The 12,947-nt window shown below is 36.6% G+C and overlaps 2 protein-coding genes across 2 annotated transcripts; both read left to right on the forward strand.

Annotated features, from left to right (window-relative positions):
* Window positions 1–2,926: 2,926 nt before the first annotated feature.
* On the forward strand, window positions 2,927–6,207 carry LOC114352095 (uncharacterized). Its single transcript, XM_028303555.1, has 10 exons — window positions 2,927–3,044; window positions 3,948–4,096; window positions 4,334–4,485; window positions 4,565–4,647; window positions 4,781–4,998; window positions 5,125–5,280; window positions 5,356–5,508; window positions 5,588–5,760; window positions 5,833–5,910; window positions 6,017–6,207. Exons 1-10 carry the CDS (start codon window positions 2,927–2,929, stop codon window positions 6,195–6,197), a joined length of 1,461 nt encoding a protein of 486 aa, XP_028159356.1. The 3' UTR covers window positions 6,198–6,207.
* Window positions 6,208–6,839: 632 nt separating this feature from the next.
* Window positions 6,840–9,597, forward strand: LOC114352096 (uncharacterized). Its single transcript, XM_028303556.1, has 8 exons — window positions 6,840–6,846; window positions 6,993–7,153; window positions 7,253–7,404; window positions 7,517–7,937; window positions 8,092–8,259; window positions 8,699–8,896; window positions 9,186–9,358; window positions 9,516–9,597. Exons 1-8 carry the CDS (start codon window positions 6,840–6,842, stop codon window positions 9,595–9,597), a joined length of 1,362 nt encoding a protein of 453 aa, XP_028159357.1.
* Window positions 9,598–12,947: the final 3,350 nt, after the last annotated feature.

A 12,947-nucleotide genomic window follows, 5' to 3' on the forward strand; every position in this document is an offset into this window, starting at 1 on the left:
TTCGATTACCAAATTAATAAAAGGAAATAATCTTAGACTACAAAAATTCAAAAAACTATTTTCCGAACGATTCACCAAAACCACAGCTCCGACGATCAACCGGCATTCAGCTGCAGACAGCAGATTACAAGTTGCAGTTACGGCTAATGAATGCGCGGGATTATGGTGTGGCGACGCGCGCCCAATTACACAAAAGTTGCCTGACACCGGGAATCCTGCGGGAATCCCGGGAATCCCCGGTGATGCCTTACCCGCTGTTACTTTCGGCACCATATTTGTAGGCTTGCTTTAACTCCTTTTGAAGTGTTTATGGTTTATGGGCAAGTGAAACTTATCGCAGCGGACGCATTGAAAGAATGAGATTTAATGCGCTGAAAATTTATGAATTGTTAAAAGTTGTAAATTGTTTTGAACATATTGTGTCGCATGAATGGTTCCACATTGCCTGCCTTTTTGTATTGAAAATTATTTTGACTATTCGCAACTCTTTTACCGAACGAATAGGTTAAAAAGGACAATGTTCGTTCTCCATACATTGTTCGCCGTTAGATCAACAGTGCCGAAATAATACTTTCTAGGTTCTAAATGACACAAATCTTTATGTAAGAACAATTATTCCTGGCGGACCAATTCTATAAACTTATTGATAGCAATATTGTTATCATAACCTCTTACTTACTAGTATTGTATTATATTATTTTATGCACATCGATTTGGGAGATGTTCTGTATTGTAGTTGTCGCAGCCAAATTGTATTATAATATTGGACGGGTTTTGGAAATAGCTCGGCGTTCCACTTTTATGATTTACTTACTTACATTTTGCACGTAAATAAATAACATGAATCCTATGTTTACTTTCCACTCTTGACATTTAACACGTGACTTACCAAACTAACTATCTCCATGGTTACCGTCTTAGTCTATGCATGACTAGGGATTGAACAACTTTTAATTGAATATTATTAACANCGATACAAACAAAAAAACTGAAGTATTTGAAAAATTGTAGTCGTGGTAATGTAAAATATCATAAGGGGTGTCAATTTTCGACGAATTTCATAATTTATTGTGTAACTTAAAAAATAATTGAGATAGATTTTTTTTCTTATTTTTCCTAAAGCAGTCATGACTAGGTCCACCCTGCGGCGCCGGCTTATCCTTGAATTTTGGGACACGTTGTATAAGTGACGTCCTTTGACTGACGTATCCCATCGTTTTTGCCATTCATTAAGTAGATCTTCTTCAACGACTTCTCGGGAATCAAATAATCGACTTATTTTAGAACGATCGCGGCTATTTAAGAAATCGGAGGTTATATTTTCCCTTGATGTGAAGTACATAGCCGCACGCTTTTGTACCTCTAAGTCGACCGGCAGTACACCAGCCAGGACTGGCAGAGCCTCCGTGCTCACAGTTCTGTAAGCTTTGCAAAGAAAAATCAATGCAAGGCGTTGACTTTGGAGTAGTTTCCGTCGAGCGGCTCCTATAGTAGCTCTTATAGAGATATATCATTTTCAGTTCAAAGAATCTTTCCTACACAAAGTTATTTATTTATATACGATATGTACGCCCTGCCTGCATTATCCCCGATTTTCTTTTACTTTTGACTTCTGCAATTCACTTCCTAAAAATATTCTTATTTCTCACTACGTTCTATCTCAATATACAGAAATATAGCAAACCAATTTGCAATTTAAAATTGACAACCAATGTACTTCAGTCTCATAATCACAATTAAATTCCAATCTCACTAGAACGACCACGGCGGCCCCCTCGTGGTAGGCCAAGGCAAGAGCACCGTAGTCGTAGGCATCATATCGGCCTGCCTCACCAAAGACCTCAGCCACAAGTGCTACGGGCCCTTCCTGTATACCAGCGTGTGGAAGAACCGGCACCTGATCAACTGCGCCATTGATAAGGAGATGGGGTATTGTAGCCTCTTTTACTTATGTAGTCGCATCGCAAAGTCCAGTCACCTTAAACAGCATATCCAACTTCTTGAGTCATCAATACTAGAGGTAAGTAAGTAGGTATTTCCTTTACGTCTGAGGATCTCAGCCACAAGTGCTACGGGCCCTTCCTGTATACCAGCGTGTGGAAGAACCGGCACCTGATCAACTGCGCCATTGATAAGGAGATGGGGTATTGTAGCCTCTATTTTAATATTTAAGTTTGAAGTCAAATCACGAAATGCATTCTCAACTGCCTAACCAAAGACTTGAGCCACCAATACTAAGTTAGGCCTTTCGTTTACGTCTGAATGAAGAAGAATCTGTTCAATTGCACCATTCATAAGGACTTGTGATTTAGTGTCTAATATTGTAGTGTGTAGTAGATTGGTACGTAAAGAATGACTGACCAAAGACTTCAGTCACTAATTGATACTATAAACATTTCCTTCTATGCGTTTGCAAGAAAAGGTTTTTGATCAACTGCTCATCTTCATAGTTATTTAGAACCTAAGCTTAAACGGGATAAGAATTCTATCCCTAATTCATTCCTACCATTGCAATTTCTCATTAATCGAGACTTTTGGCTGAAATGAATATTTTTTTAAAGAAAAATGTAAATTTTCAGAGCCACATGTAGAAGACTTCTGAGGTCCACCAAGACGCAGATCATTGAAACAGTGTTAAATTGGCCACGACAATCAGAAGGGTAAGGAGTTTATGTCCCTGTTTATTATTCTACGACTATGATGCCTAACAGTTATACGATAAATTATATATGGCACGAAATTGTTTACTGCGCAATGACGTAGATTTTCTCTGTTGGAATAAATATTTATATGGCTTTCAACTGTGTCTGTTAAGCCATCGTTGAATCTTAATAAGCATTGTTATAATTATTATAATGTTTTAGATACTTTATCTTATTTATAACACTAATTAGCTCTTAATTTTAGTGTATCGCCATTCAACGAGATGAAGCCAGCTAATAATAGCCTTCGCAACGCTCCAAAGCCAGCAAATGGTAGTCCTCGCAACGTTCCAAAGCCCACCAATGTAACAGGACACGCTAAAAGCCAAGTAGTCAGACTGCGTGACCATTCATAAACTTTTTAATAAACCTTTAAAATGTACACAAACTGTTTTGATTTGTTGACCCTATCATCTTCTCTTAGGATGCATTGTCTTAGATGTCCAAGGAAGTAACTAATAGTGTTTAAATAAATTTACGAGTTGAGAGTCATTAGGTATTATATTTTAGGCAGAGGGAAATTTTATTTACAAAGATAATTGAATCATACCACTTCCAAAAAAATGTAGGACTATCACAGAATAGGAAGAATATATCATTTACATTATCAGCTAGGTCATCAATATTAGGATCGACGCCACGAAAATGATGATTTGAATTGGTAGGTATCGATTTTAAGTAATTTTTAAAGTTGCTCATATAATATTAACAAAGGTATAAAGGTTAGATTTCTAGCATTAAGTAGGTCAGAATTTTACTCTTATTAAGAGAGAGAATTGCTATGCGCATAATGAGATGTTGGGTAAATTTAGATATTATTTTGTTCGTGAAGAGTACCTAGTTATTAGAAAAATTTAGAGACTATGGTTTTAAATAACCAATATCAGTCAAGGAAGCATTTTGTGAATGGGCAGACAAAATAATGGCTTCCGTACAATCAACTGTAGCGGTCACCGTGAAATTGTACCTAAAATATTAATTACAAATTGATTTCATTCAGTTGTTTTGTACACATGTGATACGATGATTACATTTTTTACTGAATATGTAACCTTGACTGTAATTTTATATGGAACATGCTTTATTTCAGGTTAGTTTACACATTTTTTGAAATCTTTGACGATATTTGCCTTAGCATTAACATCTTCGCTCTTATTACTTACATTGATTACTCCGTATTTGAAATATTTAAGTTTAAGCACTATTAATAGTTATGGACTTATTATTATTTCATTTATTTTCTAGGAATCCTTGCAATAGATGTTGCGACCACGATTCCTCCAAAAGTTCAGGACATTTTGAAGAACACAAACTATACCGATGTGAAGCAACTTCTGAACAACAGTCGACGGATCATAGTTGGATCAGAGGTTCATCACAACAGGCCCTATATGGTAGGCTATTAAAGTTTTTTTGTATATTCTTGTCTAGACTAGGTCCGAAAAACTCTGGTCTATTTTTTCTCTCTAACTTTTTTCCCATTCTTATATTCTGCCTGAATATCTTACCTTAGAACCTTTTTACTTTAGTACTGTCTTCTACATTATGATGGCTTCAATGAACCGTTTAATCAAGGCACTGTACTCGTTCCTTTAAACCAAAACTAATACATTATGTTTAAATAACTCTAGGTGTATCTAAAACTACCCGCTAACAATCCGAAATACAAAGACTACCGTCGCTGGCTCTGTGGAGGGGTAATCGTACATGAAGAGTACATTCTGACGTCAGCAGCCTGCATTGAAGACGCTAAGCATTTCTATGTTGTTTCTGGAACTTATAGGTAAACAACAACTAAAAAGTTTTACAAATTCCTACTTTTTTGAGAAAGATTGAAAAAAATAATTGGATTTTTTCTACAGACACAATGAAAGAGACGATCGCTATAGCAATGCGTGTATCAAAAATGGAGCAAAGAAAGCAATATGGAAATGTATTCCAAGAAGTAAGTTTATGTCTTGATTCTTTATTTGATTTGAAAAACTGATTCACTTATTACTAGGCGCATATGCATACTGCTAATTCTTCGGTACAAATAAAGAGGCAAACAGATAATCTATTGATTCGTATAATTTCAGATTACGTTTTTGACGGTCACGAAAACGACAACATCAGATGGATGAACAACGATATCGCCGTCGTTAAAGTAGAAGATGAATTCGACTTCACCCGACGCGTCAGAGGCTGCGATTTCATCCCGCGACCAATATGCTATAACAACGAAAGTTCTAAACTGGAGAACCCTGGCACTGTTGCTTCAATTGCTGGATGGGGAAGCACTGAGAAGTATAATGATGTATGTTTCTATTTTCATCGAGATACAAATTCTATTTTTCATTTAGATCAAGAAGACGGTAACTTCTTTAGTATAACTACTGGGTGAATTTGATGGTTAGTAAGATAATAATATGTTGGTTTTCAGTGGTCAAGTCCTCAACAAGACCTTCTAGATACGACAGTCCGTATAATATCAAAGAACCGCTGCAAACGTCGATGGGGTCGCCGATATCACAACATCATCGATAACTACATGATCTGTTCAAAGGATCTTGTCCCAGACTTGAGCGAGATTTGTGCGGTATGTAAGGTTAATAAGGGTGCGTATATCAGCTCATTTGGCAACTATTTCATTAAGGAAACCTAATGATTTTAGGAGAAATATGTGGATTGCACCGATATAATGTACTCAGAGGAATCTGGCGAAGATGCACGACGAGTTTTAGCCCCTACAAACTTAGTCCTACATTCTGCTCATAACGACTCCTCTAGACGGCAGGCCGGGCCTGGCAGTGGAGGTTTCTGTGAGGTTATTTGCTTTTCTACTCAACTATTCGATATATGAAACTTATCTTTGTCATAAAAATAATTTTGAATTTGAATTGTAGAATGACCACGGAGGGCCTTTAGTATACGGCGATGGCGTAAACTCTGTAGTTATTGGTATCATCTCCGCTTGCCTCGTCAAAGAGCGGACTAACAAGTGCTACGGACCTTTCCTATACACTAGCGTCTATAAAAACCGGGTGCTCATCAACTGTGCCATTTATAAGGACGTTGCGTAAGAATTATTCAAAACGTTTAATAATGTAGGTAAGTGAAAGACTCCATGATTAAATCAATTTCTTTCCAGGCAAGACTGCAACAAATTGTTCCGATCGAGTATAACACATACAGAAGTTGAGATGAGTTGGGTGGATCACCCTGATGGGTAAGGAATTAAGGATCATTAAGTCGAATTTTCTATATTAGTTTCTAATGCATAGATAATAAAACAATGTTGAACAAGAACTAATAGTGATATTGATGTTTTAAAGGCCATCGAAGAATGAGATAGCTAAAATGAGGCGCAAACAATCTGAAGGAAATTCAACGAATGAAGGTCATTTGCAGAAGGTAGCTTTGGATAAAGCAGAACAGCATGAAGGGGTTATAGTCAGAGCGTTTACAGGACAACCTGAGGAGACAAGTACTAAAGCGAATACTACGAATGTATAATAAACTCTAATAAAATTTACATTTTTATTATTTCATTCCCAATGAAAACATTTTCTGATGTTAAAGCAATCAATCGCTTGAAGTTGAGTTTATTAAGTGTGTAGTTTGGGTAACTAGGCTTGAATCACTGACAAACCAAAAATGAATTTCAAATAACATAGCTTAATTAATATGCACTCAGTATCAAATTATTACTCAACTCCATAAATGAAACAGACGATGACGCTATAGAGAGACGCATCCCTACCTACATGAAACATAATAAATTGTTCTCTCTCACTTCACGCAAAATTATCAAGACTAAACAAATGGAAATGTCTAGGACCTACCAATTCAATTTGGAAATAGAATTTATGTATGTGATGAAAAAAGATAGAAGTTCTATCAATAGTAGGTATTGGGGAAAAAGCAACTTATTTTCGTTTTAATTAGGTAACTTGTAATAACTTCATTGAAAGAAAATGCATAGGTTGTAAGGAAAAACATTTTAATGAGAGTAGTATTCCATGACTGTGCTTACATAATTTCCTTGAAGCTTTCGTATCTAAATAACTTTTTAATGTTTGCATCCTCCGTGAAATTGTTTCTGATTAGTGATTTCAACTATTTCTACGTCCTTCTGTATTGTAATAACGAATCAACATGAAGTGTATTTATCTTGTGATTTCTATTATTTTATACTTTTCAGGTTTGATATGAATTTCTTTTATTGTTTTGGCTTTGTTACATTATTACAGCAAAAAATTAGTAGAATCTAATGCAATGATGCTTTTTATATTAATTTTATATGAACAGCTTTGATAAACTTTAGAAATGTAAGAATAGTTAACACATTTTTTACAGACATAGAAGCTATAGAAGTAGCTACTGAACTACCAAAGCAAGTTGAATCCATATTAAATGAAACGAGAAGAATTATAAACGGAGATGAAGTTACTGATAGTCGACCTTACATGGCAAGTATTGTACAACTACAAGAAATTAAGAATGTAGTAACTCTTTGCTCAAACTACAAATTATGGTAACGAAGTCCCATATAATTTGCGTATCATCAGGTATACCTTAAACTGCCAAGAAGTAACAAGAAGCAGCCAAACTACCGCACTTGGCTGTGTGGTGGCGTCATCATCCACGAGGAGTACATTCTCACTTCTGCCGCTTGTATAGAAGATGCTGAACACTTTTATGTTGTTTCTGGCACGTACAAGTAAGTTAGAATCAGGAAAATTGAGAATGTTTACTAAATAGTCTTCCAACTTCTAGAATTTGCTACATACGGCAGAAAGATTTATAGTAATAAAGTTATCATAAATTGCTAGGTATGCAGATGAAGATGACCGATATAACAATCCCTGTATTAAGAATGGAGCAAAAAAAGCTATTTGGAAGTGCGTCCCTAAAAGTAAGTTAAATTCAAACCGTTTAAGGATAATTACAATCGAAATGGACATCACGTTGGTAGTTAAACTTATTCACGCAACATTTTTTAAAAATCATGGTCTCACTATCGCAAAATTACCAGATTACGTCTTCGATGGTCATGAAAATGACAACATCAGATGGATGAACAACGACATAGCTGTGGTCAAAGTGGAAGATGGGTTTGACTTCACCAGGAGGATCAGAGGGTGTGACTTCGTCCCGAAGCCGATTTGCTATAACAACCAGAGCCAGACTTTGGAGAACCCTGGCACTATTGTGTCCATTGCTGGGTGGGGTACTACGTCTAGGTATAACGACGTAAGTATCAATGATATCACTATAATAATTAATAAATTAACTTTATCAGCTAGACGGGGACAAATAAGTTAAATAAGTAAGATGTTTTCAATAAATACAAGATCAGTGCATTTGTTTTAAAGAACTGGTAACAAAAATATTGCTATAATTCTAGTGGGTAAACAGAAGAAAGGAGAACCAGCAGAATCTTCTAGAAGCTCATGTAGAGATCATCACAAAGACCAAATGCAAGAGGCGTTGGGGAGCTCGCTACCACAACATCATTGACAACTACATGATCTGCACCAAGGACATCGGTCAGACTATGTCTGAGATCTGTAATGTAAGTGTAATCTTCAAGGCGAGAGTGAATAAGCATTTACAGGGCAGATATGTACCATCCTAGACTGCATCCCACTTAACATCAGGTGCGATTGTGGTCAAATACCTGCCTTGTTATGCATAAAAAAAAAAAGTGCAACGGACCTCCGCCCTTTTACAATCAACGTTTTGTACTTATTTTCTCTTACATCTTGGTTATTTGTCTTCTAGTTATTCAGTTCTTACTTAGTCTTTTCGTCGTTAGTGTTCTTTCTGTTCCAATATTATTCTTGCTGTAATACTTGTACAATCCTTCAAAGATCACTTTTGATTTTCACTGGGCTACTATTCAGTAGTAATTTGTCAGAATTGGTTAACATTCTGTATGTGGCTATGTAAGAATCTGACCAAAATAGCTCTTCACTATTTCGTGTTTCACAAATGTTACGTTTATTTCACAGGAAAAATACGTAGACTGCCAAGACATAAACTACTCGGACGAGGAGGACATGCGTCGTGATGCCCACGTCTTAAGAACGGAGAAGATCCCCACCAATCTGAGACTGCACTCCGCTTACCACAATGAAACTAGTGGGAATACGTCAATCGTTGCTGGAGGGAGGAGGTACACTTCACAGCCTGATGGAGGATTCTGTGAGGTAATAAAACTTATTCTGTGAGGTAATAAAACGCGCTCACTATTGAGCGCGTTTTATGTAAACTCACACTCATCCCACTGGTATCGGTTAGTTGGCTATGTGAGACTCTCCCAGCCAGGGGCCTACCCTCTAAATCCCAACAGTGTCCCCCGGAGCCATTGACACGAAGCCGCGAGTAATTGTCCTAAAATTGGACATTGGTCCGCGGCTCAAAGCGCTGCTAGCTTAGGGCACATGTGTTTTTATGGTTTCTTAAATCTTCAGTCTAATAATCCTAATCTCTTTCTAGAACGACCACGGAGGGCCCCTCGTCTACGGCAACGGGGTCAATTCCATCGTCATCGGGATCATCTCTGCCTGCTTAGTCAAAGAGAGGAGCAACAAGTGCTACGGGCCTTTCCTGTATACCAGCGTCTTTAAGAACCGACAGTTCATCTCTTGCGCTATCTATAAGGATATAGAGTACGTTTTTATTAATTTCATCTGAAATAATATAGCTTTCTTTGTGATTTTGTGTACGTCCCATTTCTTTTTACAACATGACATCTTCAGACTAAATGGGTAATTATATCGCAACGTCAGAAAATGAGGATTTTATTATATCCAAATATTTTTTCAGACCTAAATGCAGGCGTCAGTTCAGGTCAGGAGTCACACACGTGGAGAAGGTCCTGTCATGGAAGAGTCATCCTGATGGGTAAAATAACAAATCCAACTTTTATTCATATAAGAGAGACAATGGACATGGCGCACAATTTTTGTTGAAGATGCAAAAAAAAACTACGAAAAATTAGAATGAATACTGTATTTTTACTTTTTTGATATCTTTAAAAATGACTGAAATATTCAAGCTCAAAGTGCGCTCTTCCGCTAGGAGCGATTTTCCGCGCGGATTTTGAAAATGTGACGTAGTAACATGAAAAGCTGCATGTAAGATATTATCTGTGTACAATGGTTAGAATGGTTAGTAGGGGAGCCGAAGCGGGGATATCGGGAGATACTAAAGAGTGGCAGACTAACATACAAGGAAATACTTTGTACCTGGTTGAGTACCTCTAAGTAAGAATTTTTGATATAAAACGGCATTAGTTCTTATGCCTCTCACCCAAAAAATACCTCAATTAAACCCAAATTTGAGACCGCATTCAAACTTTGAGTGACGATGGAAACTAGCCTAGATGGAGGATACGTCATGAAATTGAACTTCTGCTTCTTCATTGATAAAGATTTATCATTTACCATACCTTATCATTTTGTATTCCATTTTCAAGTCACTTTTTTTTTCGCTTACTGTTTAAAAACACAAACGTGGGATTTTTTTAAAATCTCAGGTCTTTTGAACGCACATCTGAACGATGTCTGGTTTTAATTTCTTCAGTTACATACTGGGTGGCGCAAAAGTAAAGACCCTATTTGGTTCAGCTATAACATTTTTTCTAAATTAGAAAACTAGATTTAGGTTTTTTTAAATGTATATTTGTGCCATTAAATTTCGTACCATTAGGATTTAAAGATGATGTCTTTTAAATGGTGACCTCCAGAGTTGATACACATTTGAGCCCTATTTATGACATTTTGCATAACTTGCCGTAACACTTCCTGCGATATGTTCGTTATTTCTTGACGAATGTTTTCTTTTAGAGCTGCGAGAGTCTGTGGCTTGTTCACATACACCCGAGATTTCAAAAAACCCCAAAGAAAGAAGTCTGGACTGGTCAGATCGGGTGATCTTGCAGGCCAAGGCAAATCGCCAAAACGAGAGATAACTCGGCCTGGAAAAGCGTCCGTAAGAACATTGACACAATTATTCCACGTTCTTGGGGAGTAAAACGGTCCATGTTTATTTTCAGTGTATTTTACATTTGTTCACTACACAATTTTCAACAACAAAATGACAGAAAATGTCATATAAAAAAAAAAGTATTTTCTTTAGTGCCAGTACTTTTGCGCCACCCAGTATTATGGAATACATATAAAATACTTTTATTATTTAATTTTTTAATCCTCAAGTGTCCGTTACAATCTAATTAATATTTAAGTATTCAAAAAGTAAGAGATTAATTTTGATACTTTACTGCTGTGCCCAGGAATCTAAGGCGGTTTCTGACAATGTCCTTTAACTATTATGTAGTTTTAAATAAATAAAAAGTAAAATGTTTGTAAGCTCTGAAAACGTATGTAAAATATAAAAAGATGTTAATTTCAGCTATCATATTTTGGTGTATTGTTTCACTATTCATTAGAGCTTGTTACAAATATTACCTTAATTACCAAATGTACTCCCCGAAACAATTGATATTACCATTCATAGTCACTTTGCTACTCGAAACAAAAAGGCTAAATGTAAACCACATCGTACTTAACCTAACAAGTAATTTTATTCAGCAGTAAACATTAATTCTGAACTGTATAACGAGTAGAATCCTCGTATTGTAAGCTCGCTTATAGTTCCCAGTAGAAATAAGCGGCCGTAAAAGCTTTCCGTCGACATTTTTATATTGCACGCATCCGTACCCCGCACGTACAAGTAACATACAAGTATAATGCTTTGAATTTTAATGAAAACTGCGATGAAATAAGGCTAGGTGGCAAAGAGAGCACGGTTCAATCAGTTGGTTTGATGTTTGAAAGAAGAATTGTGAGTTTTCGTTTCAGTTTGCACAATTTATTTGGTCAAAATAGAAAAAAACATAGACATTTTCTAGAATTCAGGCTGATTCCCAAGATTTTATTTCAGATAAGCTGAACAATAATATCAGAAACTTTCCACTTTCTCATTTTATCAATCCAAATCAGGTATTATTCCGATTATATCGAGGTGCATTTCATTAAACTAGAAAATACGAAAACACACTTTGCATTGCAGAGTTTAAACGGGTATTTCTGCTTAAAAAAGCAAAATTCAATACTAAGTTTCATATTATCAGTATCAAATCCGATCTACGTGCCTTCGTATAATCAGGCGGATAAAAGAGGCGTGCTCATCTCATTCCGGCGTTTTAAGATTTTATAAAATATCGCCGTGGTATCTCACGCAGCGGGGTTTTGCTTTGTTCCGATTGTTATTATCTGCATTAGTAGGTATTTAATGTCGAGAACCTTATCTGGATAATTAGTTATTTAGATTAAATCTTGTTAGTTAGGCTAAAGATTTCGCTAACGTGAACATAGAGTTTTGTCTCAAGAATCAGAAAAATAAGAAGGCAAAGAAGAATTATTGTTTGATAGGTTCTAATAGGTTCTAGTGGATTTTCAGATTTAGAGCTTGATGTCTGCAGCTGTTGACGTTTTCAGTGGATAACGCATCTTAGTTACGCTACAGACACCCAAACTGAAAGAAAAGCAACTCATGTAGGTAGGTGCAGTTACTAAGAATGGTAACAGTTCATTAAAGTTTGCTGATGGTCACGAAAGTGCTAACAACGCCTGTTAGCGGTTCATTCAAGTAATTTAGTGGGAACTAGAACTTCTATTATATTGCAAGGATAGATTGTATAGCATAGATAAAAAGTCTTGAATGAATGGTATCACATCCACGGTATTTTTAAACGAAAGAAAGACAAAACTCCACAGATACACCATAACTACAAAGTACATACATTAATGTTTACAATATCGTCAATGATGCAGAGTATTCAAAGCAAGTTCGTGTTGCACGGACAACAAAGCGCGAGTCACGTAAGCGCATCCCTAGCGGCCGCGGGCCGTGGACCGCATAAATAGTTAAATCTACTACTCTAATACAATTTGTAGTAAACCATGATCCCGACGCTAAGGTCGCATTATCGGATTGGAAAAAACTGTTACTGAACAATTATGCGACACACAAAATGAAGCTTAAGCGCGTGGCCGCTAAGTTGGTATTTGTTTGCGAGTGCAGACGTGAGTGCGAGGCGAGTTTTACAATGTTCATGTGACGGCGGACCTTTTTGTTGGGCCTTTTGTGCGGAGAATCCGCGATGCCCCCGGGGTCGTCGGGCACGATTTCCATTACACGAGAGAGTTTTTCGAGTAGACTTTTGCTTTTAGAAAATTTTACAAAACATTTAAT

This window comes from Ostrinia furnacalis, unplaced genomic scaffold (genome assembly GCF_004193835.3).
Source record: "Ostrinia furnacalis isolate ACB-3 unplaced genomic scaffold, ASM419383v2 OfSCF1246, whole genome shotgun sequence".
NCBI classification, from domain to species: Eukaryota; Metazoa; Arthropoda; class Insecta; order Lepidoptera; family Crambidae; genus Ostrinia; species Ostrinia furnacalis.

Coding starts and splice junctions, on each gene's coding strand:
- LOC114352095 (XM_028303555.1), top strand. CDS start 2,927: ATGAAGCCAGCTAATAATAGCCTTCGCAACGCTCCAAAGCCAGCAAAT. Junction 5,761..5,832: donor GCCATTTATAAGGACGTTGC/GTAAGAATTATT, acceptor ATTTCTTTCCAG/GCAAGACTGCAACAAATTGT. Junction 5,911..6,016: donor TGGGTGGATCACCCTGATGG/GTAAGGAATTAA, acceptor GATGTTTTAAAG/GCCATCGAAGAATGAGATAG.
- LOC114352096 (XM_028303556.1), top strand. Junction 7,154..7,252: donor CTGATAGTCGACCTTACATG/GCAAGTATTGTA, acceptor GCGTATCATCAG/GTATACCTTAAACTGCCAAG. Junction 8,260..8,698: donor CTATGTCTGAGATCTGTAAT/GTAAGTGTAATC, acceptor TTTATTTCACAG/GAAAAATACGTAGACTGCCA.